This window comes from Oncorhynchus kisutch, linkage group LG8 (assembly GCF_002021735.2).
Source record: "Oncorhynchus kisutch isolate 150728-3 linkage group LG8, Okis_V2, whole genome shotgun sequence".
Classification (NCBI taxonomy): Eukaryota; Metazoa; Chordata; class Actinopteri; order Salmoniformes; family Salmonidae; genus Oncorhynchus; species Oncorhynchus kisutch.
Window position 1 is genome coordinate 10,575,514 of NC_034181.2, and position 26,410 is coordinate 10,601,923.

The 26,410-nt window shown below is 44.7% G+C and overlaps 1 protein-coding gene across 3 annotated transcripts; it reads left to right on the top strand.

Annotated features, from left to right (window-relative positions):
• The first annotated feature begins 1,073 nt into the window (after positions 1-1,073).
• On the top strand, positions 1,074-24,772 carry si:dkey-13n15.2 (protein transport protein Sec24C). Of its 3 annotated transcripts, none has more exons than XM_031829668.1 (20): positions 1,074-1,331; positions 1,861-2,917; positions 3,671-3,732; positions 4,102-4,197; positions 7,363-7,474; positions 7,675-7,802; positions 12,014-12,149; positions 12,369-12,594; positions 12,713-12,904; positions 13,462-13,558; positions 13,697-13,801; positions 13,915-14,082; positions 17,319-17,415; positions 17,531-17,679; positions 18,012-18,150; positions 18,791-18,912; positions 20,957-21,136; positions 21,615-21,812; positions 22,622-22,711; positions 22,845-24,772. In XM_031829668.1, exons 2-20 carry the CDS (start codon positions 1,912-1,914, stop codon positions 22,986-22,988), a joined length of 3,447 nt encoding a protein of 1,148 aa, XP_031685528.1. In that variant the 5' UTR covers positions 1,074-1,331; positions 1,861-1,911; the 3' UTR covers positions 22,989-24,772. The 3 variants fall into 3 exon arrangements, with proteins under 3 accessions (XP_031685528.1, XP_031685527.1, XP_031685529.1); XM_031829667.1 differs by having other exon boundaries at positions 1,087-1,384; XM_031829669.1 differs by lacking the exons at positions 20,957-21,136; positions 21,615-21,812; positions 22,622-22,711; positions 22,845-24,772 and adding an exon at positions 20,690-20,950 and having other exon boundaries at positions 1,087-1,384.
• Positions 24,773-26,410: the final 1,638 nt, after the last annotated feature.

The following is a 26,410-nucleotide window of genomic DNA, read 5'->3' on the forward strand; positions in this document are numbered from 1 at the left end:
CCCCTCCAATCTGACAGAGCTTGAGAGGATCTGCAGAGTATAATGGGAGAAACTCCCCAAATAAAAACTTGTAGCGTCATACCCAGGAAGACTCAAGGCTGTAATCGCTGCCAAAGGTGCATCAACAAAGTACTGATTAAAGGGTCTGAATACTTCTGTAAATGTGATATGTCTGTTTTTTATTTATTTATAAATTCTGTAAATGTCATCTTTTTCTGTATTTTTTTTCTTCAAAATTTGAGAAAAATATAGAGAAACCGGTTTATGCTTTGTCATTAAGTGGTATTATGTATTGATTGATGAGGGGGGGGGGGATCAATGTAATCAATTTTAGAATAAGGCTGTTATGGAAGAAAACATGGGAAAAATGAAGGGGTCTGATAACTTTCCAAATGCACTGTAGTAGGAAATAAGTAATGAAGGGATTCTCCTAAATGGCACCATATTCCCTGTTTAGTGCACTACTTTTAAACCAGGGCTTATAGGTTGCGCCCTATTTAAAAATAGTGCCCTAAATAGGGAATAGGGTGCCATTTAGGAGAAATCCTATAATTTCTTCTTCCTCGACTGAAGGAGGGAAGAGCTGTGGTTGTGGAGAGGAGGGTTCAGTATTCAGCGTTCCTATGGGGTCTGTTGGGTTAAGGGTTAAGCAGTAACAAGGACACAACCACTAAGAAATGGCTCCTGTCAAGGACGATCTCAACTGGGAAACAAGGTAGGTCAGACAAAACAACGACAAGCAAAAAATGACATGGAAATTACTTTTATTAACTTCTTCATTTGCAAAGCAGGATATCCATCGCATTGTAGCACATGGGCAGCCACGTGTGGTACTACTTCTAAAGCACCTGAAGGGTTATGGCACTACCAGAAATGCAAAATAAATAAATAATCTTCAATAGATTTGTACTACATAGCATTCATTTCTCCCCATAATATATCTGGTACTATTAAACCTAGTGAAATTGACCGTAGCAAATTCCCATTTGTTTCCCGTTTCCGCCATCTAGTGTTGAATATTTTGACGTCGGCTACGCAATTCCTGCGTAAAATACGTGATAAAAGCGTAGGTCAAATGTGGGAGGGAGCTCTGCGTTTCCTGTACCGCTACATTGTAACTGATCAGCAAATTACAATGTAAATCCTAATCGGAACATTATTTTCAAACGCAGAACATATCATCCATGTCATATCCATCACCTGGAATACCGGGTGGCAGTTAATCAACGAATACATGGTTTGCGGTCTAAATATCAGGCGCTGTCACATTGACAGCGGTAGGATATCCGGAAAACTTGAGGGAGGTTTGCACGAGCCATTGCGGTGTTGACGTAAGAGCTAAAGCCTTTTCAACCGATGTCTAAGATGCGGTGACATATTTGAGGTATCATATGCCAAATAATATGTTTCTGAGTTGTGTTAATTAGTACGTCACTGACAGACTAAGGGCATATGTAACGTATTATGTATGTATGTGGCTATATGATAAGGGTAACGTGCAATCTATCTATTATGTCTAGTGTGTAATGTACAGTGTCTATTTTGTATACAGCAGTGCTGTGTGTCTAAGACAATTTGGGACAATAAAGTTAATTCTGTCCTATTATATAGGTATGTTATGTGGTATGTTATGATAGCTTTATGTCAGGTTTTTGGTCCCAGTCGATCAGTGCATTAAAGGCATTGTCATAATGCGTGTTCAATACCTTGAATCACAAGAACATATTTTTCTGAAACCCTGGTATCATTATCTCTGATGGTGATAATGTTTAGTGTTCTGTATTGGGAAGATGATCATGAGATGACTAGTCAAGCAGTAATGTACCTGTTTCTCATCCATTATTCATTGCGTTGTACCAGGACCCTCCTCCAAGGTGACATACATTCAATCACAGACTAGCATGGGTGAAGATGGACATTCCAGCTGCCAATCAGAGCTACGGATATGGCGGGCAGCCCGGGGTGTGTCATAATGGCTGGTCAGCAACCACACCCCCGACCGGTCTTGGATGTTCCGCTGCCCAAGGACTCTCCAGTGACCCTCTACCCAGCTTACAGGGTCTGAACCTGGGCCCAGCCTCACACCAGAGTCCCTCTAATAACATCCCTCAATCCATGGCTCAGTTACAGTACTCACACCAGGGCTGTCTCAGCAGGCTTCCTACGCCCCCATTTAGGAACCAATCACCTTCAGCTCTTATACCATGCCTGAATCAAGAGCCTCACATTCCACATGTACACATGGGTAATTATATTTCCTACAACATTCCTCCACCATCAACACTCCTCCCTCTGAAACAAGGTCCGCCAGCTAGTGGGACGATACCGTCTTCAAACCAGGGTCCCCAGAATACTGTCTCTCCTCCAGTCTCTTCCTCTCCTCCATATCCTCCATATCCGTATGCAAACCAAGGCTTTGTGAATGGCCCTCCGTTGATGTTGACAAGTCCAAACCAAGGCTTTGTGAAGGGTCCTCCGTTGATGTTGACAAGTCCAAACCAAGGCTTTGTGAATGGCCCTCCGTTGATGTTGACAAGTCCAAACCAAGGCTTTGTGAATGGCCCTCCTGTGACGTTGACAAGTCCAAACCAAGGCTTTGTGAAGGGCCCTCCTGTGACATTGACAAGTCCAAACCAAGGCTTTGTGAAGGGCCCTCGTGTGACGTTGACAAGTCCAAACCAAGGCTTTGTGAATGGCCCTGCAGTGACGTTGACAAGTCCAAACCAAGGCTTTGTGAAGGGCCCTCCTGTGATGTTGACAAGTCCAAACCAAGGACCTCCCAACAGCAGTTTTTCCTCCATGTCACCATGTGGGAGGCAGAGCCAACAGTGTTCACACCCGTATCCTCCACAACTCACCTCACCAGTCCAGCAGCAACCTCAATGGGCCCTGCCTCAGCAACACTATAGTCACAGTGGTAAGCTGTACACTAACATACAAACAGAGTCACAGTGGTAATATATACACTAACATACAAACAGAGTCACAGTGGTAATATATACACTAACACGCAAACAGAGTCACAGTGGTAATATATACACTAACACGCAAACAGAGTCACAGTGGTAATATATACACTAACATACAAACAGAGTCACAGTGGTAATATATACACTAACATACAAACAGAGTCACAGTGGTAATATATACACTAACATACAAACAGAGTCACAGTGGTAATATATACACTAACACGCAAACAGAGTCACAGTGGTAATATATACACTAACACGCAAACAGAGTCACAGTGGTAATATATACACTAACACGCAAACAGAGTCACAGTGGTAATATATACACTAACATACAAACGGGTCACAGTGGTAAGCTATACACTAACATACAAACAGAGTCAGAGTGGTAATCTATACACTAACATGGAAACAGAGTCACAGTGGTAATCTATACACTAACACGCAAACAGAGTCACAGTGGTAATATATACACTAACATGCAAACAGAGTCACAGTGGTAATATATACACTAACATGCAAACAGAGTCACAGTGGTAATATATACACTAACATGCAAACAGAGTCACAGTGGTAATCTATACACTAACACGCAAACCGAGTCAGGTGCAGGCAGTAAAACTCTGACACATTTTCCTATAATATTAGTGAATAATTGTGTTGTAGTATGATGTTCCTGACTCCTCTCTGTCTCTCAGGTGTAATGTACAAGCCTGGTGCCACCTCACATCCTGTACAGGAGGGCACCACCATGCAACCGGTAAGAAAACAGACCATGTTAACAACAACGTGTAGTTACAGACGCTCACATCATTAGTGTGTCATTATTACTAATTATAAACCGGGTGGCTCAAACCCTGAATTCTGATTGGCTGACAGTCGTGATATATCAGATCGTGTACCACGAGTATGGCAAAACATTTATTTGTACTATTCTAAATACATTGGCAACCAGTTTATAATAGCAATAAGGCACCTATGGCCAATATACCATGGCTATATAGGCCATATACCACACCCCCTCGGGCCTTATTGCTTAATTATAACGTTGTTATACTAGTGTGTCTCTGCATACTAGAAGTGACTAATCTGTCCTGGTGTCTCTCTCTTTCTGTGTGTCCATGTCCAGTCCTGTCCGTCTCTGGGGGACAGTGGGGTGTCCGGCCCCAGCTCACCTATCTCAGAGTCACGCTATGGCCTACACCCTCAGCTTCTACCCAGCGCTGTAAGTGTCGCTCCTCGTCCTCTAGACGTCATCCTCCTTTCTCGCTATGTTTCTCCCACTGAAGACACTGCACAACTGCTTCTCTCTCCCCTCTCTCTCTCTCTTTCTCTCCTCTCTTCTCTCTCTTTCTCTCCTCTCTTCTCTCTCTTTCTCTTCTCTCTCTTCTCTCTTTCTCCTCTCTCTCTCTCTTCTCTCTTTCTCCTCTCTCTCTCTCTCCTCTCTCTCTCTTTCTCTCCTCTCTTCTCTCTCTTTCTCTTCTCTCTCTTCTCTCTTTCTCCTCTCTCTTTCTCCTCTCTCACAACTGCTTCTCTCTCTCCTCTCCCTCTCTCTCTCCTCTCTCTTCCTCTTCTCTCTCTCCTCTCTCTCTCTCTCTCTCTCTTCTCTCTCTCCTCTCGTCTCTCTCTTTATCTCCTCCCTCTCTCTTTCTCTCTCTTTCTCTCTCTCTCCTCCTCCCTCCTCTCTTTCTCTTCTCTCCTCTCTCTCTCTCTCCTCTCGTCTCTCTCTTTCTCTTCTCTCTTTCTACACTCTCTCGTTCTCTTCTCTCTCGCTCCCTCTCCCTCTCTCCCTTTCTCTCTCTCTCTCTCCTCTCACTTTCTATCCTCTCTCCCCCTCTATCTCTCTCTCTTTCTCTTCCCTACTCTCTCCTCTCATTCTCCTCTCTCTACTCTCACTTTCTATTCTCTCTCTCTTCCCTACTCTCTCCTCTCATTCTCCTCTCATTCTCCTCTCTCTCCTCTCACTTTCTATCCTCTCTCTCTCTCTCTCTCTCTCTCTCTCATTCTCCTCTCTCTCTTTCTCCTCCCTATCTCTCTTTCTCCTCCCTCTCTCTCTTCCCTACTCTCTCCTCTCATTCTCCTCTCTCTCCTCTCACTTTCTATCCCCTCTCTCTCTCTCTCTCTCTCTCTCGCTCTTCCCTACTCTCTCTTTCTCCTCCCTCTTTCTTTCTCCTCCCTCTTTCTTTCTTTCTCCTCTCTCTCTCCCTCTTTCTTTCTCCTCTCTCTCTCTCTCTCTCTTTCTCTTCTCTCCCTCTTTCTCCTCTCTCTCATCCCTCTTTCTCCTCTCTCTCATCCCTCTCTCCTGTCTCTCTATCTCCTCCCTCTCTCTCTTCTCTCATTCTCCTCTCTCTCCTCTCACTTTCTATCCTCTCTCTCTCTCTCTCTCTCTCTCTCTCTCTCTCTTTCTCCTCCCTATCTCTCTCTTTCTCCTCTCTCTCTCTCTCTCTCTCTCTTTCTCTTCTCTCCCTCTTTCTCCTCTCTCTCATCCCTCTTTCTCCTCTATCTCCTCCCTCTCTCTCTTCTCTCATTCTCCTCTCTCTCCTCTCTCTTTCTCTTCCCTACTCTCTCTTCTCTCATTCTCCTCTCTCTCTCATTCTCCTCTCTCCCCCTCCCTATCTCTTTCTCCTCCCTATCTATCTCTTTCTCCTCCCTATCTCTCTCTTTCTCCTCCCTCCCTCTCTCCCATCTCTCCCATCCCTCCCTTTGACAGGAGAGAGGGATGAGAGAGGAGAAAGAGAGAGTATAGAGGGAGAGAGAGGATAGAAAGTGAGAAAAGAGAAAGAGAGAGAAAGAAAGAGAAGAGAGAAAGAAAGAGAAGAGAGAGAGGAGAAAGAGAGAGAGAGGAGAAAGAGAGAGAGAGAGAGAGAGGAGAGAGAGAGAGAGAGAGGATAGAGAGAGAGGAGAGAGAGAGAGAGAGAGAGAGAGAGAGGAGAGAGAGAGAGAGAGGATAATGAGAGAAGAGAGAGTAGGAAAGAGAAAGAGAGAGGGAGAGAGGATAGAAAGTGAGAGGAAAGAGAGGGAGAGAGAGGAGAGAGCGAGAGAGAGAAAGGGAGACAGGAGAGAGGGATGAGAGAGAGGAGAAAGAGAGAGTATAGAGGGAGAGAGAGGATAGAAAGTGAGAGGAGAGAGAGGAGAAGTAGGGAAGAGAGAGAGAGAGAAAGGGAGACAGGAGAGAGGGATGAGAGAGGAGAAAGAGAGAGTATAGAAAGAGAGAGACGAGAGAAGAGAGAGGAGGGAGGAGGAGAGAAAGATAGGGAGGAGATAAAGAGAGAGACGAGAGGAGAGAGAGAAGAGGAAGAGAGAGAGCGAGGGAGAGAAAGAGAGACAGGAGAGAGGGATGAGAGAGAGGAGAAAGATGATTTGCAAATAAATTCATAAAAAATCCTACAATGTGATTTTCTGGATTTGTTTCTCATTTTGTCTGTCATAGTTGAAGTGTACCTATGATGAAAATTACAGGCCTCTCAAATTTTTTAAAAGGGAGATATTGCACAATTGGTGGCTGACTAAATACTTTTTTGCCCCACTGTATATATCAACGGAACGGCAGGTAGCATAGGGGTTAGTGTTGGACTAGTAACCGAAAGGTTGTAAGATCGAATCCCCGAGCTGACAAGGTAAAAAAAAAATCTGTCGTTCTGCCCCTGAACAAGGCAGTTAACCACTGTTCCTAGGCTGTCATTGTAAATAAAAATGTGTTCTTAACTCACTTGCCTAGTTAAATAAAGGTAAAATAAAATATGTGTTGAAGAGGGTGGGGCTTAAGCTGCATCCCTGTCTCACCCCACGACCCTGTGGAAAGTAATGTGTTTTTTTTGTTGCCAATTTTAACCTCACACTTGTTTTGAGTACATGTATTTTATAATGTCGTATGTTTTTCCTCCAACACCACTTTCCATTATTTTGTATAGCAGACCCTCTGAGTCGACCCTCAGACCCTCTGAGTCGACCCTCAGACCCTCTGAGTCGACCCTCAGACCCTCATGCCAAATTGAGTCAAAAGCTTTTTTGAAATCAACAAAGCATGAGAAGACTTTGCCTTTGTTCTGGTTTGTTTGTGAATTAGGGTGTGCAGGGTGAATACATGGTCTGTCTTACAGTAATTTGGTAAAAAGCCAATTTGACATTTGCTCAGTGCATTGTTTTCACTGAGGAAATGGACTAGTTGCTAATACCCATCTCTCTCTCTTTCGGTCTCTCTTTCTCTCTCTCTTTCTGTCTCTCTCTCCTCTCTATTTCCTCTCTCTCTCCACTCTCTCTCTCCTTTCTCTCTTTTCTCGCTCTTTCCCCCCTCTCTCTCTCCTCTCTCTCTTTTCTCTCACTTTCCCCTCTCTCTCTCTCCTCTTTCTCCATCTCTCCTCTCTTTCTCTACTCTCTCTTTCTCTCACAGGTGCGTATGATGGAGGAGGACAGGACAGCGTGGGAGGGGAAGGTGTTTGTGTCTGAACCCATCTCCTCTCTACCTCCGCTGGCTACCACAGACTGTGTCATGGAGGACAGAGGTAGGCCTCAGGCAATACAGCAATTCTGTATAATATTGACATAAATAAACATATATTTTATAAATAAGACAAAAAAATATAACATTTTATTGTAGCTATAGTTATAATTATATCAATGTAGCCTATCACCCAGCCCCTGTGTGAGCGTGTACGCTTTGGCAGCAGACCAGGTCTGTGGTTGTCTCTCTCTGTGTCCCTAGGTAACTGCAGTCCTCGGTTCATCCTTTCTACCTCCTACTGCATTCCGTGTGAGGGCCAGACGGCCCTCCAGAGCCACCTACCCCTGGGGGCCCTAGTCAGCCCTCTGGCTAAGCTACACACAGGAGAGGTACTAACCTGTGTTATCACAGTTATAGCCTCTTACAGCCTGGTCCCAGATCTAATTGTGCTGTATAGCCAACTACTATAGTCTATAACGATCATATGGTTGTTGTTATGCCATAATAGAGGCCATTGAAGTTGGCTGTGCAACACAAACAGATCTGGAAGGGAAAGAGGGATACCTCGCCAGTACCTCGCCAGGCGTTTCAGCCTATCAGTACCCGCTAGAGCTCGTTGTCGGGCGTCTCCTTTAACATACACATCAGATGCATATCAACCTGCAACATGCAGCAAACAGAAGCACCAACACTTGATAAATAGTGCATAAACTATTGTAAATAATTAATTGCATGAAGAAATATTAGTGTAAATACACCAATAACAATAGACAACAACAATAGTTATTTGTTCAGATAGTCAAGGATATGTTTTGTATAATTCTGCAAAGTCCTCTTCAAAAATGTAGGCCTATAGCCTATTTTATTTTCCCTTCTGATAAAAACATGATCAACTTGATTTGTAGATTTGATTAGTAATAAGAGTTTTAGGGGGACGGCATGGTAGCCTAGTGGTTAGAGCGTTGGGCTAGTAACCACAAGGTTGCAAGATCAAATCCCCGAACTGACAAGGTATGAATCTGTCGTTCTGCCCTTGAACAGGCAGTTAACCCACTGTTCCTAGGCCGTCATTGAAAATAAGAATTTGTTCTTAACTGACTTGCCTAGTTAAATAAAGGTCAAATATTAGTAATTCATACAGTTCCAGCTTCTTTTGACAAAGTAGAAACAAAAACACATAATGGTAATAGTATATATAACCAGCCAGGTCACAGGTCAAATGAAAAGCACCAGTGCAACAACTATTGTAAAAGATGAATTGTTTTGTAGCCAGAGCAATGCTGCTGCGTGAGTGGTCATGTGCTGAATGTATGGACAGTGGAGTGGTCATGTGCTGAATGTAGTGACAGTGGAGTGGTCATGTGCTGAACGTATGGACAGTGGAGTGGTCATGTGCTGAATGTATGGACAGTGGAGTGGTCATGTGCTGAATGTAGGGACAGTGGAGTGATCATGTGCTGAATGTATAGACAGTGGAGTGGTCATGTGCTGAACGTATGGACAGTGGAGTGGTCATGTGCTGAATGTATGGACAGTGGAGTGGTCATGTGCTGAATGTATGGACAGTGGAGTGGTCATGTGCTGAATGTAGGGACAGTGGAGTGGTCATGTGCTGAATGTAGGGACAGTGGAGTGGTCATGTGCTGAATGTAGGGACAGTGGAGTGGTCATGGGCTGAATGTAGGGACAGTGGAGTGGTCATGTGCTGAATGTAGGGACAGTGGAGTGGTCATGTGGTCACACTGTGTTAACAACCCTCCAGGCAAGCTTCAATGCCATACAACTCTCCTTCCGTGGCCTCCAATTGCTCTTAAATACAAGTAAAACTAAATGCATGCTCTTCAACCGATCGCTACCTGCACCTACCCGCCTGTCCAACATCACTACTCTGGACGGCTCTGACTTAGAATACGTGGACAACTACAAATACTTAGGTGTCTGGTTAGACTGTAAACTCTCCTTCCAGACCCATATCAAACATCTCCAATCCAAAGTTAAATCTAGAATTGGCTTCCTATTTCGCAACAAAGCATCCTTCACTCATGCTGCCAAACATACCCTTGTAAAACTGACCATCCTACCAATCCTCGACTTTGGCGATGTCATTTACAAAATAGCCTCCAATACCCTACTCAACAAATTGGATGCAGTCTATCACAGTGCAATCCGTTTTATCACCAAAGCCCCATATACTACCCACCATTGCGACCTGTACGCTCTCGTTGGCTGGCCCTCGCTTCATACTCGTCGCCAAACCCACTGGCTCCATGTCATCTACAAGACCCTGCTAGGTAAAGTCCCCCCTTATCTCAGCTCGCTGGTCACCATAGCATCTCCCACCTGTAGCACGCGCTCCAGCAGGTATATCTCTCTAGTCACCCCCAAAACCAATTATTTCTTTGGCCGCCTCTCCTTCCAGTTCTCTGCTGCCAATGACTGGAACGAACTACAAAAATCTCTGAAACTGGAAACACTTATCTCCCTCACTAGCTTTAAGCACCAACTGTCAGAGCAGCTCACAGATTACTGCACCTGTACATAGCCCACCTATAATTTAGCCCAAACAACTACCTCTTTCCCAACTGTATTTAATTTTAATTAATTTATTTATTTAGCTCCTTTGCACCCCATTATTTTTTATTTCTACTTTGCACATTCTTCCATTGCAAAACTACCATTCCAGTATTTTACTTGCTATATTGTATTTACTTTGCCATCATGGCCTTTTTTGCCTTTACCTCCCTTCTCACCTCATTTGCTCACATTGTATATAGACTTGTTTATACTGCATTATTGACTGTATGTTTGTTTTTACTCCATGTGTAACTCTGTGTCGTTTTATCTGTCGAACTGCTTTGCTTTATCTTGGCCAGGTCGCAATTGTAAATGAGAACTTGTTCTCAACTTGCCTACCTGGTTAAATAAAGGTAAAATAAAAAATAAAATAAAAATGTGCTGAATGTAGGGACAGTGGAGTGGTCATGTGCTGAATGTGGGGACAGTGGAGTGGTCATGTGCTGAATGTAGGGACAGTGGAGTGGTCATGTGCTGAATGTGGGACAGCACGGATATTCTTGAAAAAGTGACATTTGGAAATAGAGCTGCACCTCTTGAATTATGGGAGTTATTTGACAAAGGGAAGTGTCTTAGGAACTGCGGAATCTGCTCTTTCAGATACTATATAGAAATCCCAATGTTTTATCTGCATCTGAAGGAGGATTTGATGAAGTGATTATCTTTTCCCTGCGTCTGTAAATTACAAGATGCGCCCATCTCTTCATGTACAATTTGACAACTGATAGGCCTAATATTGTCACTCATCAGATTATTGTCAATTTAATCTGGTCTACCTCTTATAATCTGTGAAGTCAGATTTGTTAGGTGTAGTTTCGATGGGCCGGCTGTGCAGGCGGACTGGCATTGTTTGTTTCTCACTCATCAAGTTTGATAGAGTCAAGGATGTGTTTGTCATTATTCTAAAGGCCTACTCTAACACATAGCATGTTTTCATTTCCCTTACAATACATGTGATCAGTAATATAGTTATAGTAAATAAAACACTCCCACAGCAGCTTCCTTTTCAAAGTGAAGAGAAAGGTATCAACCCCCAAGTCGTGCTGTCAAATGATTTGCTGCTGATAAATAGGCATAACACAAACTCATCATTACAGTATTGTCTTTCTAAATGAAATCAACCTCTTCACCCTCCTTATCATTAGTTGGGCTTAATTTAAATTAAATCAACCTCTTCGCCCTCCTTATCATTAATTAGGCTGGGTACAAACATCCTACAGCACATTGCCTTGGTGCCTGGCTGGGTACTTAACGTCCTACAGCACTTTGTCTTGGAGCCTGGCTGGGTACCAACGTCCTACAGCACATTGTCTTGGTGCCTGGCTGGGTACCAACGTCCTATAGCACATTGTCTTGGTGCCTGGCTGGGTACCAACGTCCTATAGCACATTGTCTTGGTGCCTGGCTGGGTACCAACATCCTACAGCACATTGTCTTGGAGCCTGGCTGGGTACCAACGTCCTACAGCACTTTGTCTTGGTGCCTGGCTGGGTACCAACGTCCTACAGCACTTTGTCTTGGAGCCTGGCTGGGTACCAACGTCCTACAGCACTTTGTCTTGGAGCCTGGCTGGGTACCAACGTCCTACAGCACTTTGTCTTGGTGCCTGGCTGGGTACCAACGTCCTATAGCACATTGTCTTGGTGCCTGGCTGGGTACCAACGTCCTACAGCACTTTGTCTTGGTGCCTGGCTGGGTACCAACGTCCTATAGCACATTGTCTTGGTGGTTAAGTTAAGAATAGGTGTGAAAAAACAGGTAAATAGTTTTCTGTTCGTGATTTCAACATTCTCACAAATTAGTTGTGTTGGGAAATATATATATTTATATTTTAGGAAATGAAACGTGGTGGTTCTAGTGTTAACCCAACCCCTCTGAATCAGAGAGTGGCACCAGGCTAGTCTCACGAAAAATACAAATACACAAAATAGGAGTTAAGCCATCACTATATTTAGAATCGAGAACCACTAGAGTCTGTGGAGCTTGTGAATCCTGTTCCTTACCCTGGTTGTGTTGTGCTCTCCAGCGCCCCCTGTCTGTGTGTATGGAGGCAGACACTGTAAAGGGCTGTGGGGAGTGTGGGGCTTACATGTGTTCAGCTATGGGATGGCAGGACTGTGGACAGAGATTCTACTGCCCATTCTGTGGGAAACTCTGTGAAGGTAAGATATATTTATCCTGCTCAATGTCTTCTGTTCTCTTCTCAGCCTGGAACACAGCACTTGTTGTCTCCATCTCTTTCTCTCTCCCTGCCCTTTCTCTTATTCTCCTTTACATAACTCATGTTCCCTCTGTTTCTGTCCGTCTTTACTCTCTCTCCCTCCTAATCGTTACTCTCTCCCTCCCCTGTCTCTCTCTCTCCCCCTCCCTCTGTCTCTCAGTTGGATGGCAGCATTACCAGCCAACACAGGGAGTAGAGGGGAACAGAGTGGACAGAGAGCAGAGACCTGAGCTCAGTCTGGGCTCTTATGAGATACTGGACAGTCAACAGGATGTGCCTGCTGCTGTGTTGCTCCTGGCTGTGGATGTGTCTGCTGCAGCACTGAGAGGAGGACACCTGGAGCTCATCAGTCAGCAGCTACGTTCTCTACTCACATCACTAAATAGGTAAAACACACACACACACACACACACACACACACACACACACACACACACACACACACACACACACACACACACACACAACATCATACTTAGTGAGATCCCTCTTTGTTTGTTTAAGGGAGGAAGGTGCGTTCCAATCAGATGTCCGTGTGGGGTTGATGACCTATGACAGCCGGATCCACCTCTATGACCTCAGCCCTGCCCTGTCCCGCCCACACATGCTGGTCGTCACGGAGACGGAGGACCTGCAGCTTCCTGTGAGGGAGGGGCTTCTGGTTCCACTCAAAGACTGCATAGACAGTATCAACAGGTAGGTTCGACACTCTTAGAAATCAAAAAGTGCTATCTAGATCCTAAAATGGTTTGTCGGCTGTCCCCCTTTGAAGAACCTTTTTTGGTTCCAGGTAAAAAACCTTTTTGGCCCTACATGGAACCCAAAAGTATTTTGCCTGGAACCCAAAATGCTTTTACCTGGAACCCAAAATGCTTTTACCTGGAACCAAAAAGGGTTCAACCTGGAATCAAAAAGCGTTCTACCTGGAACCAAAAATGGTTCTCCTATGGGGACAGCCCAAAGAACCCTTTTGGAACCATTTGTTCTAAGGGCGTACAGTATAACATGGAGACATAGCTTGGGCAGTCAAGTATGTGTGCCTGCCTACTGCGTATACTAGCCAAGCACACTCAGAACAAATTAGCGATTGCCAATAAGCATTCCGGATGTGGACATCAGTCCAGACAAAGTGTCAATATAGAATTCTAACCCCGCAGAAAAGTATCAACTTGGCTGTAATACTAGAAAGGCTTCCCTTAATGCACACAATGATTTCTTTAATTGAGTCAACCTTTCCTCTCTGTGTTGTGCAGTGTCCTGCAGCGTATCCCTCTGTTCAGTGCAGAGTTTGAGGAGGCCAGTGGCGTTCTCCTGGAGCTGCCTGTCAAGGCTGGACTGGTCGTTCTACAGGTCAGAACCTCTATCTAACACACACACACACACACACTAAAACACACACACACACCAACTCTGAAGAAGAGTCTTGAATTGTCCTGAGAGAACTCAGTAGTAGAGATATAACACAGGGCTTCTCTTCTCACCCTGCAGGAGTTGGGTTGTCCTGGCAAGCTGCTGGTCTTCCAAACTGCTCCCTTCACCGAGGGGACACACACACACAACTCCTCTAGCTTCTTCAGCTCCAACAAACCAAAGGTAAACACACACACTAAAACACACACACCCACTAAAACACCCCCCCCCACACACACACACACTCTCATTCAGTAATTTAACCCTTTCTTCTCTCTCTCTGTTTTGTATCTCAGTCTCTGTTTCAGCCTCCGGACCCTGCTGTCTCATTGGCTAAGGAGTGTGTCAGTCAGGGCTGTGGCGTGCACCTGTTTGTGTTCTCCCAGCAGGATGTGGGCGGGGCTTGGCCGGGACATGTTCCTTACCTGACAGGTGGAGAGCTGCACTGCTACCACAGTCTCCAGGTAGCAGACCAGACATTAAGGAATGCAGTAATGTTACATGTGGCTAAACACTTGAGATAGAGTAATTAAAAAGAACCCCACTAATTAGACATAAGCATTAATGTATGTATAAACACTGTTCATGGAAAAAATGTTTTATCTAAACACTGCTGCCATTAATTTCTAATGTGGAAAGTTGTGAAATGACCTTAGGGCGCTTTCCCATACACTACATGACCAACGGTATGTGGACACCTTCTTGTCGAACATCTCATTCCAAAATTATGGGCATTCGTATGGAGCTGGTCCCCCTTTTGCTGCTATAACAGCCTCCACTCTGCTGGGAAGGCTTTCCACTAGATGTTGGAACATTGCTACTATAACAGCCTCCACTCTGCTGGGAAGGCTTTCCACTAGATGTTGGAACATTGCTGCTATAACAGCCTCCACTCTGCTGGGAAGGCTTTCCACTAGATGTTAGAACATTGCTGAGGGGACTTGCTTCCATTCAGCCACAAGAGCCTTAGTGAGGTCGGGCACTGATGTTGGGCGATTAGGCCTGGCTCCAGTCACCGTTCCAATTCATCCCAAAGGTGTTCGATGGGGTTGAGGTCAGGGCTCTGTGCAGGCCAGTCAAGTTCTTCCACACCAATCTCGACAAACCATTTCCATATGGAACTCGCTTTGTGCACGGAGGCATTGTTATGCTGAAACAGGAAAGGGCCTTCCCCAAACTGATTCCACAAAGTTGGAAGCAGAGTATCTAGAATGTCACTGTATGCTGTAGCGTTAAGATTTCCCTTCACTGGAACTAAGGGGCCTAGTTCAAACCATGAAAAACAGCCCCAGACCATTATTCCTCCTCCACCAAACTTTACAGTTGGCACTATGCATTGGGGCGGGTAGCGTTCTCCTGGCATCCGCCAAACCCAGATTTGTCCGTTGGACTGCCAGATGGTGAAGCGTAATTCCTCACTCCAGAGAACGCGTTTCCACTGCTCCAGAGTCCAATGGCGGCGAGCTTTACACCACTCCAGACGACGCTTGGCATTGCGCATGGTGATCTTAGGCTTGTGTGCGGCTGCTTGGCCATGGAAACCAATGTCATGAAGCTCCAGTAACGGTAAGTGAAAGTCACTGAGCTCTTCAGGCCATTCTACTGCTAAAGTTTGTCTATGGAGATTGCATGGCCGTGTGCTCGATTTTATACACCTGTCAGCAACGGGCGTGGCTGAAATAGCCAAATCCACTAATTTGAAAAGGTGTCCACATACAGTTGAAGTCGGAAGTTTACACACACCTTAGCCAAATACATTTAAACTCAGTTTTTCACAATTCCTGACATTTAATCCTAGTAAAAATTCCCTGTTTTAGGTCAGTTAGGATCACCACTTTTAAGAATGTGAAATGAAAATGTTAGAATAATAGTAGAGAGAATGATTTAGTTCAGCTTTTATTTCTTTCATCACATTCCCAGTGGGTCAGAAGTTTATATACACTCAGTTAGTATTTGGTAGCATTGCTTTTAAATTGTTTAACTTGGGTCAAACATTTCGGGGAGCCTTCCACAAGCTTCACCACAATAAGTTGGGTGAATTTTGCCCATTCCTCCCTACAGAGCTAGTGTAACTGAGTCAGGCTTGTAGGCCTCCTTGCTCGCACACGCTTTTTCAGTTCTGCCCACACATGTTCTATAGGGTTGAGGTCAGGGCTTTGTGATGGCCAATCCAATACCTTGACTTTGTCCTTAAGCCATTTTGCCACAACTTTGGAAGTATGCTTGGGGTCATTGTCGAATTGGAAGACCCATTTGAGACCAAGCTTTAACTTCCTGACAGATGTCTTGAGATGTTGCTTCAATATATCCACATAATTGTCCGTCCTCATGATGCCATCTATTTTGTGAAGTGCACAAAAGCACCCCCACAACATGATGCTGCCACCCCCGGTCTTCACCGTTGGGATGGTGTTCTTCGGCTTGCAAGCCTCCCCCTTTTTCCTCCAAACATAACGATGGTCATTATGGCCAAACAGTTCTATTGGTTGTTTCATCAGACCAGAGGACATTTCTCCAAAAAGTACGATCTTTGTCCCCATGTGCAGTTGCAAACCGTAGTCTGGCTTTTTATGGCGGTTTTAGAGCAGTGGCTTCTTCCTTGTTGAGCGGCCTTTCAGGTTATGTCGATATAGGACTTGTTTTACTGTGGATATAGATACTTTTGTACCTGTTTCTCCAGCATCTTCACAAGGTCCTTTGCTGTTGTTCTGGGATTGATTTGCACTTTTTGCACCAAAGTACGTTCATCTCTAGGAGACAGAACGCATCTCCTACCTGAGCGGTATGGCGGCTGCGTGGTCCCATGGTGTTTATACTTGCGTACTATTGTTTGTACAGATGAACGTGGTACCTTCAGGCATTTGGAAATTGCTCCCAAGGATGAACCATACTTGTGGAGGTCTACAATTCTTTTTCTGCGGTCTTTGCTGATTTCTTTTGATTTTCCCATGATGTCAAGCAAAGAGGCACTCAGTTTGAAGGTAGGCCTTGAAATACATCCACAGGTACACCTCCAATTGACTCAAATGATGTCAATTAGCCTATCAGAAGCATCTAAAGCCATGACATTATTTTCTGGAATTTTACAAGCTGTTTAAAGGCACAGTCAACTTAGTGTTTGTAAACTTCTGACCCACTGGAATTGTGATACAGTGAATTATAAGTGAAATCATCTGTCTGTAAACAATTGTTGGAAGTGTCAAGCACAAAGTAGATGTCCGAACCGACTTGCCAAAACTATAGTTTGTTAACAAGAAATTTGTGGAGTGGTTTAAAAACTAGTTTTAATGACTCCAACCTTAGTGTATGTAAACTTCCGACTTCAACTGTACTTTTGTATATATAGTGTAGTTCTATATGATCAAGATACTAGAGCGTTTGGTACCCTGATCTGCGCTATAAAGCGTGTGTAAAATGCAAACAAACCATGACTGAAACCAATCCTGGACCTAGCGGGTCCAAGATCCAGGACCAAAGTACCAGGTATTGTGACGCAGCAGCACCGTGAATCGCCTGGAACCTTTTGCCCATTGTAAACAAGATAGCTTGCTAACGCCACAGGTCTTGTGAATGCAAAACATATTTGTAGAATTCTCAACAAACGCTTCAGGAAACCAAACAAGTGAACCAAATGTAAAATGTGAAAAAACCTTTAGTTTGTAGTGCACAATTCTAATTCAACATCTAACTGATATTCCAGGGAGAGTTGGACAGGGAGCGTTTCAGCAGTGACCTGAGGAGGACTGTAGAGACAGAGACGGGCTATAGGGCCACACTCAGGGTACATGTCAGTAAAGGTAAGACCAGATCTCTCCTTTCCTCTGTCTGTCTCTGTCTCTTTCTCTCTCTCTACCAAGACAACGTGATGATATACATGTGTTCTGATACAGTTATTGATCTCTGTCCCTCTAGATCTGCGCGTGTCAGGGTGTTATGGCTCATTCGTCCCCGGGCCCAACCCCGCCCACGTCACCATGGCAACCCTTGATTGGCGTACGACACTGGCCGTTGAGTTAACACACAGCAGAGCTCTGGACGAAAAGAGGGGCGTGGTCGTACAGGTGGGTGGAGTTTTGCTGTAGAAGCACTTTGTGACAGTTGCTGATCTAAAATAGTCTAGAAAGACAGGTCATAAGGTCAGAATACTGTAACATGTAAATAGACTAGAAAGACGGGTCATAAGGTCAGAATACTGTAACATGTAAATAGACTAGAAAGACGGGTCATAAGGTCAGAATACTGTAACATGTAAATAGACTAGAAAGACGGGTCATAAGGTCAGAATACTGTAACATGTAATTGTATTTGTCAACACTGTTGTATTATGTCTTTGCCAAGCTATGAAGCTTTACTACATGTTGATGATATTGTTACCCTTTCATTCTCTCCTAAGACCGTCCTGTCCTACACCAGCCAGCAGGGAGAGAGGAGGACCAGGGTCCACAGTCTGTCTCTGTGCTGCTCACACCACCTACTGGACACCTTCTGTAACTGCCAGGCCCAGACTCTGCTCACCTTCTACTGCAAGAAGAGTAAGATCACTCACTGACTAACCCTAACCTTAACCCTAACCTTAACCTTAACCTTCTACTGCAAGAAGAGTGAGATCACTCACTGACTAACCCTAACCTTAACCCTAACCTTAACCTTAACCTTCTACTGCAAGAAGAGTGAGATCACTCACTGACTAACCCTAACCCTAACCTTAACCCTAACCTTAACTCTAACCTTAACCTTAATCCTAACATGCACCCTTACCTTAACCCTAACCTTATAACCTTAACCTTAATCCTAACCTTAACCCTAACCTTAACTCTAACCTTAACTCTAACCTTAACCCTAACCTTAACCCTAACATGCACCCTTAACCTTAATCCTAACCTTAACCTTAACCTTGTCCCTTTACCCTTCTTGCAGTAGAAGGTTGTCTCCAGTCTAGAAGACTTACTGTAGGAAGTGACTGATAATTACATAGATAATAAGTGGTACCCATTGGATAGGGGTAAAGTAGAGGAACTCTTCTAACCAGTCCTGGCTGGTTTTGCTTTTAACTGTTCATCTATATCAGAAAGTCATGAGTTAATATGTTATGTTTAGGACACTGCCTGAACACTGCCCTATATTTCTTCCTTCCTTTCTCTCTCTCTCGCTCGCTCGCCCTCTCTCCTCCAGTGTACTGTGCCGTGTTGGAGCGCCCTCTACAGGAGCTGAGAGGGGAACTGCAGACAGAGGTGACAGAGTCCTTGGCCTGCTATAGGAAACACTGCAGCTCCTCCTCTGTGTCCCCGGGACAGGTGAGTGGACATTGGACATCATGGATTTGAATAGCACTTTTCTCCTTGTCAAGAGTTGATGTGGTTGTTGTGGATATCTCATCAAGCTCCTCATACATACAGTATTTCCTCTCTATAAACAAAAAGAGTTTCCCATTTAGTAAAGGTTATAAAGAGTTTCCCATTTAGTAAAGGTTATAAAGACTTTCCCATTTAGTAAAGGTTATAAAGACTTTCCCATTTAGTAAAGGTTATAAAGACTTTCCCATTTAGTAAAGGTTATAAAGAGTTTCCCATTTAGTAAAGGTTATAAAGAGTTTCCCATTTAGTAAAGGTTATAAAGACTTTCCCATTTAGTAAAGGTTATAAAGAGTTTCCCATTTAGTAAAGGTTATAAAGACTTTCCCATTTAGTAAAGGTTATAAAGAGTTTGCAGGAAGAACTTCAAACAACATCAAGGCAGTGAAAACAGCTCTTTATGCCTGGTTTAACTGAGGTGATTTTCTCTCTGTGTGTGAAGACCCTGCCCAATCTACCTCAACAGCCTGAGTTGTCTGTGTTTGTCTCTGTGTGTATCTTACTATAGCTGGTCCTACCCCGGCACCTGAAGACCCTGCCAGTCTACCTCAACAGCCTATCTTACTGTAGCTGGTCCTTCCCCAGTACCTGAAGACCCTGCCAGTCTACCTCAACAGCCTGAGCTGACTGTGTACATCTCTGTGTGTCTCTCTTTTAGTCCCCAGCGCCTGAAGACCCTGCCAATCTACCTCAACAGCCTGAGCTGACTGTGTACATCTCTGTGTGTCTCTCTTTTAGTCCCCAGCACCTGAAGACCCTGCCAATCTACCTCAACAGCCTGAGCTGACTGTGTACATCTCTGTGTGTCTCTCTTTTAGTCCCCAGCACCTGAAGACCCTGCCAATCTACCTCAACAGCCTGAGCTGACTGTGTACATCTCTGTGTGTCTCTCTTTTAGTCCCCAGCGCCTGAAGACCCTGCCAATCTACTTCAACAGCCTGAGTTGTCTGTGTTTGTCTCTTTGTGTATCTTACTATAGCTCAGGGTTTTCAAAACTAGGGGTCGTGACCCCATGTGGGGTCTTGAGAGAAAACGTTGCGTGTTGTTCACAGCACTGGGGTTACGTCAGTAACCCCCTGTAGCCGCTAGATACGGTTGTAATGAACAGAGAGGTTTCTGTTCTTCCTAATAATGTGGATCTATCTTTTGAACGGTTTAAATCGACAACATATTGTGACCTCATCCCTGAAAGATAGAACTCTCTGGAACACGTATGTTTGTACTGTTTCCCTCCACCATGTCCACAAGCCGCAGGAGAACAGAGTGGACAAGACCAGGTGCTAAATCAGACTGGGGGAAAAGAACATCATCAATGACTGTTATATTTTCTACACAGAAGATTCTAGAACATGATTGCCTGATGATCTTCTGAACCAACCTTCCAATACCTTTCTGATGCATTTCAGTCACTTTAAACCTTTTTTCATTTAGTGGGTTCGCAAAAATGTTTTGCTTTCAAAATGGGGTCACGGGTCTGTAGCTGGTCCTTCCCCAGTACCTGAAGACCCTGCCAGTCTACCTCAACGGCCTATCTTACTGTAGCTGGTCCTACCCCAGTACCTGAAGACACTGCCAGTCTACCTCAACAGCCTGAGTTGACTGTGTACATCTCTGTGTGTATCTTACTATAGCTGGTCTTACCCCAGTACCTGAAGACACTGCCAGTCTACCTCAACAGCCTGAGTTGACTGTGTGCATCTCTGTGTGTATCTTACTATAGCTGGTCCTACCCCAGCACCTGAAGACCCTGCCAGTCTACCTCAACGGCCTGAGTTGACTGTGTACATCTCTGTGTGTATCTTACTATAGCTGGTCCTTCCCCAGTACCTGAAGACCCTGCCAGTCTACCTCAACAGCCTGAGTTGACTGTGTACATCTCTGTGTGTATCTTACTATAGCTGGTCCTTCCCCAGTACCTGAAGACCCTGCCAGTCTACCTCAACAGCCTGAGTTGACTGTGTACATCTCTGTGTGTGTCTTACTATAGCTGGTCCTACCCCAGCACCTGAAGACCCTGCCAGTCTACCTCAACAGCCTGAGGAAGAGTGAAGTTCTGCTTCCCGGCCTCCGCAGTTCAGTACACCAACGCCTGCAGCTCCGCTGTCAGGTGGTCTCCATGGATACCAAGACGACAGCAGGACACTTCTACCCTCTGCTGCTACCACTGGTAAGGGGTGGTGGGGGTGGTGGTGGTGTTGGTGGTGGGGGTGATGGTAATGATGGTGGGGGTGGCGGATGGTGTTGGTGGTGGGGGTAGTGATGGTGGGGGTGGTGGATGGTGGTGATAGTGGGGGTGGGGGTGGTGGGGGTGATGGTGATGGTGGGGGTGATAGTAGTGATGGTGGGGGTGGGGGTGATAGTAGTGGGGGTGATGGTGATGGTGAGGGTGATAGTAGTGGGGGTGGGGGTGATGGTGATGGTGGGGGTGATTAGTAGTGGGGGTGGGGGTGATAGTAGTGATGGTGGGGGGGGGGGTGGATGGTGATGGTGAGGGTGGGGGTGATGATGGTGATGGTGGGGGTGATGGAGGGTGATGACATCACATGGAATAATTGAGATAGAAATACATAGCCACATCAGTTTCTCTGTCACAGCATCTCCCTCCCTCTCTCACACTGACTCCACTATGTCTCTTCCACCTCCAGCCAGTAGGTGGCGATACCTCCAGTCCTCTCAGCCTAGGGGAGGCTGTTCGCTGCACTGCTGCTAGCCTGGACCATGGAGGTCTCTACCTGGTCCACGGACCCCTGGTTCTGTTACTCTGGGTGGGCCACAACGTCTCCAACACCTCCCTGGTCCAACTCTTCAACATCACCTGTCTGTCCACACTACCCTCTGGAGAGGTGAGCGAGGGGGGGGGGGGGATGGGTGAGGGAGAAGGTGAGAGGGGAGACAGTGAGTGAGAAGGTCAGAGGGGAGGCAGTGAGGGAGAAGGTGAGAGGGGAGACAGTGAGGGAGAAGGTGAGAGGGGAGACAGTGAGGGAGAAGGTGAGAGGGGAGACAGTGAGGAAGAAGGTGAGAGGGGAGACAGTGAGGGAGAAGGTGAGAGGGGAGGGGGGGTGAGGGAGAAGGTGAGAGGGGAGACAGTGAGGGAGAAGGTGAGAGGGGAGGGGGGGTGAGGGAGAAGGTGAGAGGGGAGACAGTGAGGAAGAAGGTGAGAGGGGAGACAGTGAGGGAGAAGGTGAGAGGGGAGGGGGGGTGAGGGAGAAGGTGAGAGGGGAGACAGTGAGGGAGAAGGTGAGAGGGGAGACAGTGAGGAAGAAGGTGAGAGGGGACACAGTGAGGGAGAAGGTGAGAGGGGAGGGGGGGTGAGGGAGAAGGTGAGAGGGGAGACAGTGAGGGAGAAGGTGAGAGGGGAGGGGGGGTGAGGGAGAAGGTGAGAGGGGAGACAGTGAGGGAGAAGGTGAGAGGGGAGACAGTGAGGGAGAAGGTGAGAGGGGAGACAGTGAGGAAGAAGGTGAGAGGGGAGACAGTGAGGGAGAAGGTGAGAGGGGAGGGGGGGTGAGGGAGAAGGTGAGAGGGGAGACAGTGAGGGAATGTGAAGGATGAGGGCGTGGAAGTGGAAGACAGAAAGAGGTGAAAGGACCACTGCTGATTTTAAAGTCGATATCTACAGTATTTATAATATGTGTCTCTGTGTGTGTCTGTGCAGACGAAGCTGCCTGTGCTGGACAACCCTCTGTCTGTTAGTGTGAGGTCACTCATCAACACCCTGAACTCACAGACACACTATACTCGCAAGGTGAGGCTCTGGAAAACTTCCTTCTTGGGGTTGGCATGAACGTTGGAGAGAGGAGGTTAAGTAGTTGTGACAAAATAACCTCTGACTAATATTTTAGATATGACTGACTGTGTGTGTGTCTCTCTCTCCCCAGCTGCGTGTGGTGAAGCAGGGGGACAGCTGTGAGGAGGCTCTACAGCGCCTCCTGGTAGAAGATAAGAGTCCCAACGGGGGAGCGAGCTACGCTGACTTCCTGTACCACCTCCATGTCAACTCTATACAACTGCTGGTTCGTTAGTTGTAAAATGGTTTGAACTGGAAACGCAAACGTGGGATTCTAATTGGACAAGTCCAGCTAATCCCTCCCATGCTTCACTCAGCTTTTCTTCTGTTTGGTGCCTAATGAACATGACCCTGGTGTTTTCAGCAGTATGGCCAGGTTTGTTTTTACAGATCACCTCAACCACACGTGAATGATCTTATCCTTATTTGACTTGTTTGACTGTTGTAGTAATAACTTTTCAAATCAAATAACATTTCATTGGTCACATACACATGGTTAGCAGATTTTATTGGTCACATACACATGGTTAGCAGATTTTATTGGTCACATACACATGGTTAGCAGATGTTATTGGTCACATACACATGGTTAGCAGATGTTATTGGTCACATACACATGGTTAGCAGATGTTATTGGTCACATACACATGGTTAGCAGATGTTATTGGTCACACACACATGGTTAGCAGATGTTATTGGTCACATACACATGGTTAGCAGATGTTATTGGTCACATACACATGGTTAGCAGATGTTATTGGTCACATACACATGGTTAGCAGATGTTATTGGTCACATACACATGGTTAGCAGATGTTATTGGTCACATACACATGGTTAGCAGATGTTATTGGTCACATACACATGGTTAGCAGATGTTATTGCGAGTGTAGCGAAATGCTTATGCTTCTAGATCTGACAGTGCAGTAATATCCAACAGGTAATATCTAACAATTCAACAACAAAACCTAATATCTAACAAATTCCACAACATAATACACACAATCTAGTAAAGGAATGGGATAAGAATATATAAGTATAAAATATATAGATGAGAAGTGACAGAGCGGCTAAGATGCAATAGACAGTAAAGAATAGATAGTGAAGGAATCAGTATATACATATGAGATGAGTAATGCGAGATATGTGGCATTATTAAAGTGACTAGTGATCCATGTATTAAAGTGGCCAATGATATCAAGTCTGTAGGTAGGCAGCCGCCTCTCTGTGCTAGTGATGGCTGTTTAACAATCTGATGGCCTTGAGATATGTTTGACATGTTTACGTTGTGTGTGTGTGTGTGTGTGTGTGTGTGTGTGTGTGTGTGTGTGTGTGTGTGTATATAAACTGTTGACTACTGTTATTTTCTCTGACTGTTAGTAGTGTAGCTGACTGTCAACATCTCTCAACTGGATGAAGACAGAAGGGTTGATATGTTCATTTAGTCCATGACAACACTAATCCCTCCGTGTGTGTGTGTGTGTGTATATAAACTGTTGACTACTGTTATTTTCTCTGACTGTTAGTAGTGTAGCTGACTGTCAACATCTCTCACCTGGATGAAGACAGAAGGGTTGATATGTTAATTTAGTCCATGACAACACTCTAATCCCTCCATGTCATGTGGTGTGTTGTGTATGTGTGTGAGCGTTGTGTGTGTGTGAGCGTTGTGTGTGTGTGTGTGTGAGCGTTGTGTGTGAGCGTTGTGTGTGTGTGAAGGCATATGTACAACCCTCTACTGTACTAACAAATTGCTGAAATAAACATTACTTTTATGCCCAGAGTCATATAAAATGTTCTTAAATCAGGGTCACACAGAGTGTTTCTAGGTAGTGTTAAACAGTATACACCTCACACACAAGGTTATGGGATTAAAACAACACCTGTACCATATCAGATATAGCGTTGTATTCAATTTTAAGTTTGCTGTCCAGTGTTACACTTAATTTCATAGTTTTGATGTCTTCACTAATATTCTACAATGTAGAAAATAGTAAAAATAAAGAAACTCTTTAATTAGTAGGTGTGTCCAAACTTTTGACTGGTAATGTATACTGAACAAAAATATAAATGCAACATGTAAAGTGTTGGTCGCATGTTTCCTGAGCTGAAATAAAATATCCCAAAAATTGCCCATACGTACAAAAAGCTTTTGTCTCAAATGTTGTGCACAGATTTGTTTACATCCCTGTTAGTGAGCATTTATCTTTTGCCAAGATAATCCATCCACCTGACAGGTGTAGCATATCAAGAAGCTGATTAAACAGCATGATCATTACACAGGTGCACCTTGGGCTGGGGACAATAAAAAGACACTCTAAAATGTACAGTTTTGTCACACAACACCATGCCACAGATGTCTCAAGTTTTGAGGGAGTGTGCAATTGGCATGCTGACTGCAGGAATGTTCACCAGAGCTGTTGCCAGAGAATTGAATTTTAATTTCTCTACCATAAGCCACCTCCAACGTTGTTTTAGAGAATTTGGCATTAATTCCAACAGGCCTCACAACCGCAGGCCATGTATATGGTGTCGTGGGTGAGCGATTTGCTGATGACAACGTTGTGAACAGAGTGCCACATGGTGACGGTGGGGTTATGGTATGGGCAGGCATAAGCTACGGACAACGAAAACAATAGCATTTTATCAATGTCAATTTATATAACTTTATTTTTGTTTTCCTGTGCATAGGCGATAGCCCTACACAAGGTTTTAAAAGCACATCAGAACAAGTGACTTCAGAACAAGTGACTTCAGAACAAGTGACTTCAGAACAAGTGACTTCAGAACATCAGAACAAGTGACTTCAGAACAAGTGAACGTTCAGCTAATTATTTGTCTCTGACGTAAATGTCCACAGTGAAGCGAGACAGACAGACAGACAGACAGAGTGACAGACAGACAGACAGACAGACAGTTTTAGCTTCACAATATTTGTAATATCTAGCTGAAGCATTACCCAATAAGAGCATTAGAACAATGATAATGATGTCAATTTCTAAAAGGTCATTGGCTGTGTTCATGTCAACAGTCTGAGTCATTGATCTAACTAACGAGGCTAATTGGAAGCAATTATGTGGAATTAGGTACTGACTGAAGAGTTATTGACTTAAAGTACAGCATCTAGTATGGAGTCCACACTGGATATCACTGAATCAGTAAAGAGAAACTAACAGTATGACATTCACATTCCCTAGATAAGACTGTTTTCAGGTTTGTTGAAAGATCCATATGATTAACATTGAGAAGTGTCCTCAAACTGACGTTTCACTGTTTTATTTCTTAGTTAATCATTTATCACAGCCTGTAGCCCATCAAGTGAACAGAACAGAGGTGCCATTTGCAAAGTGAAGGACAGTAGGATACTAGCGGAATCATGACAGTGAAAATGGCAGAAAAATGATCTCTCCTGGATAGTTTTCTGTGTTGTCATATTTGTTCAGAGATTTTCAGAGAGCCTGTTTCTCTGGGCTGCTGTTCCAGCTGTCTGGAGACATTCTGGGATCAGACCAAGTACAGTGCCTTGCAAAACTATTCATCCCCCTTGGAGTTTTTCCTATTTTGTTGCGTTACAACCTCTAATTTAAATGGATTTTATGTAATGGACAGACACAAAATAGTCCAAATTGGTGAAGTGAAATGGAAAAAATAAATTTC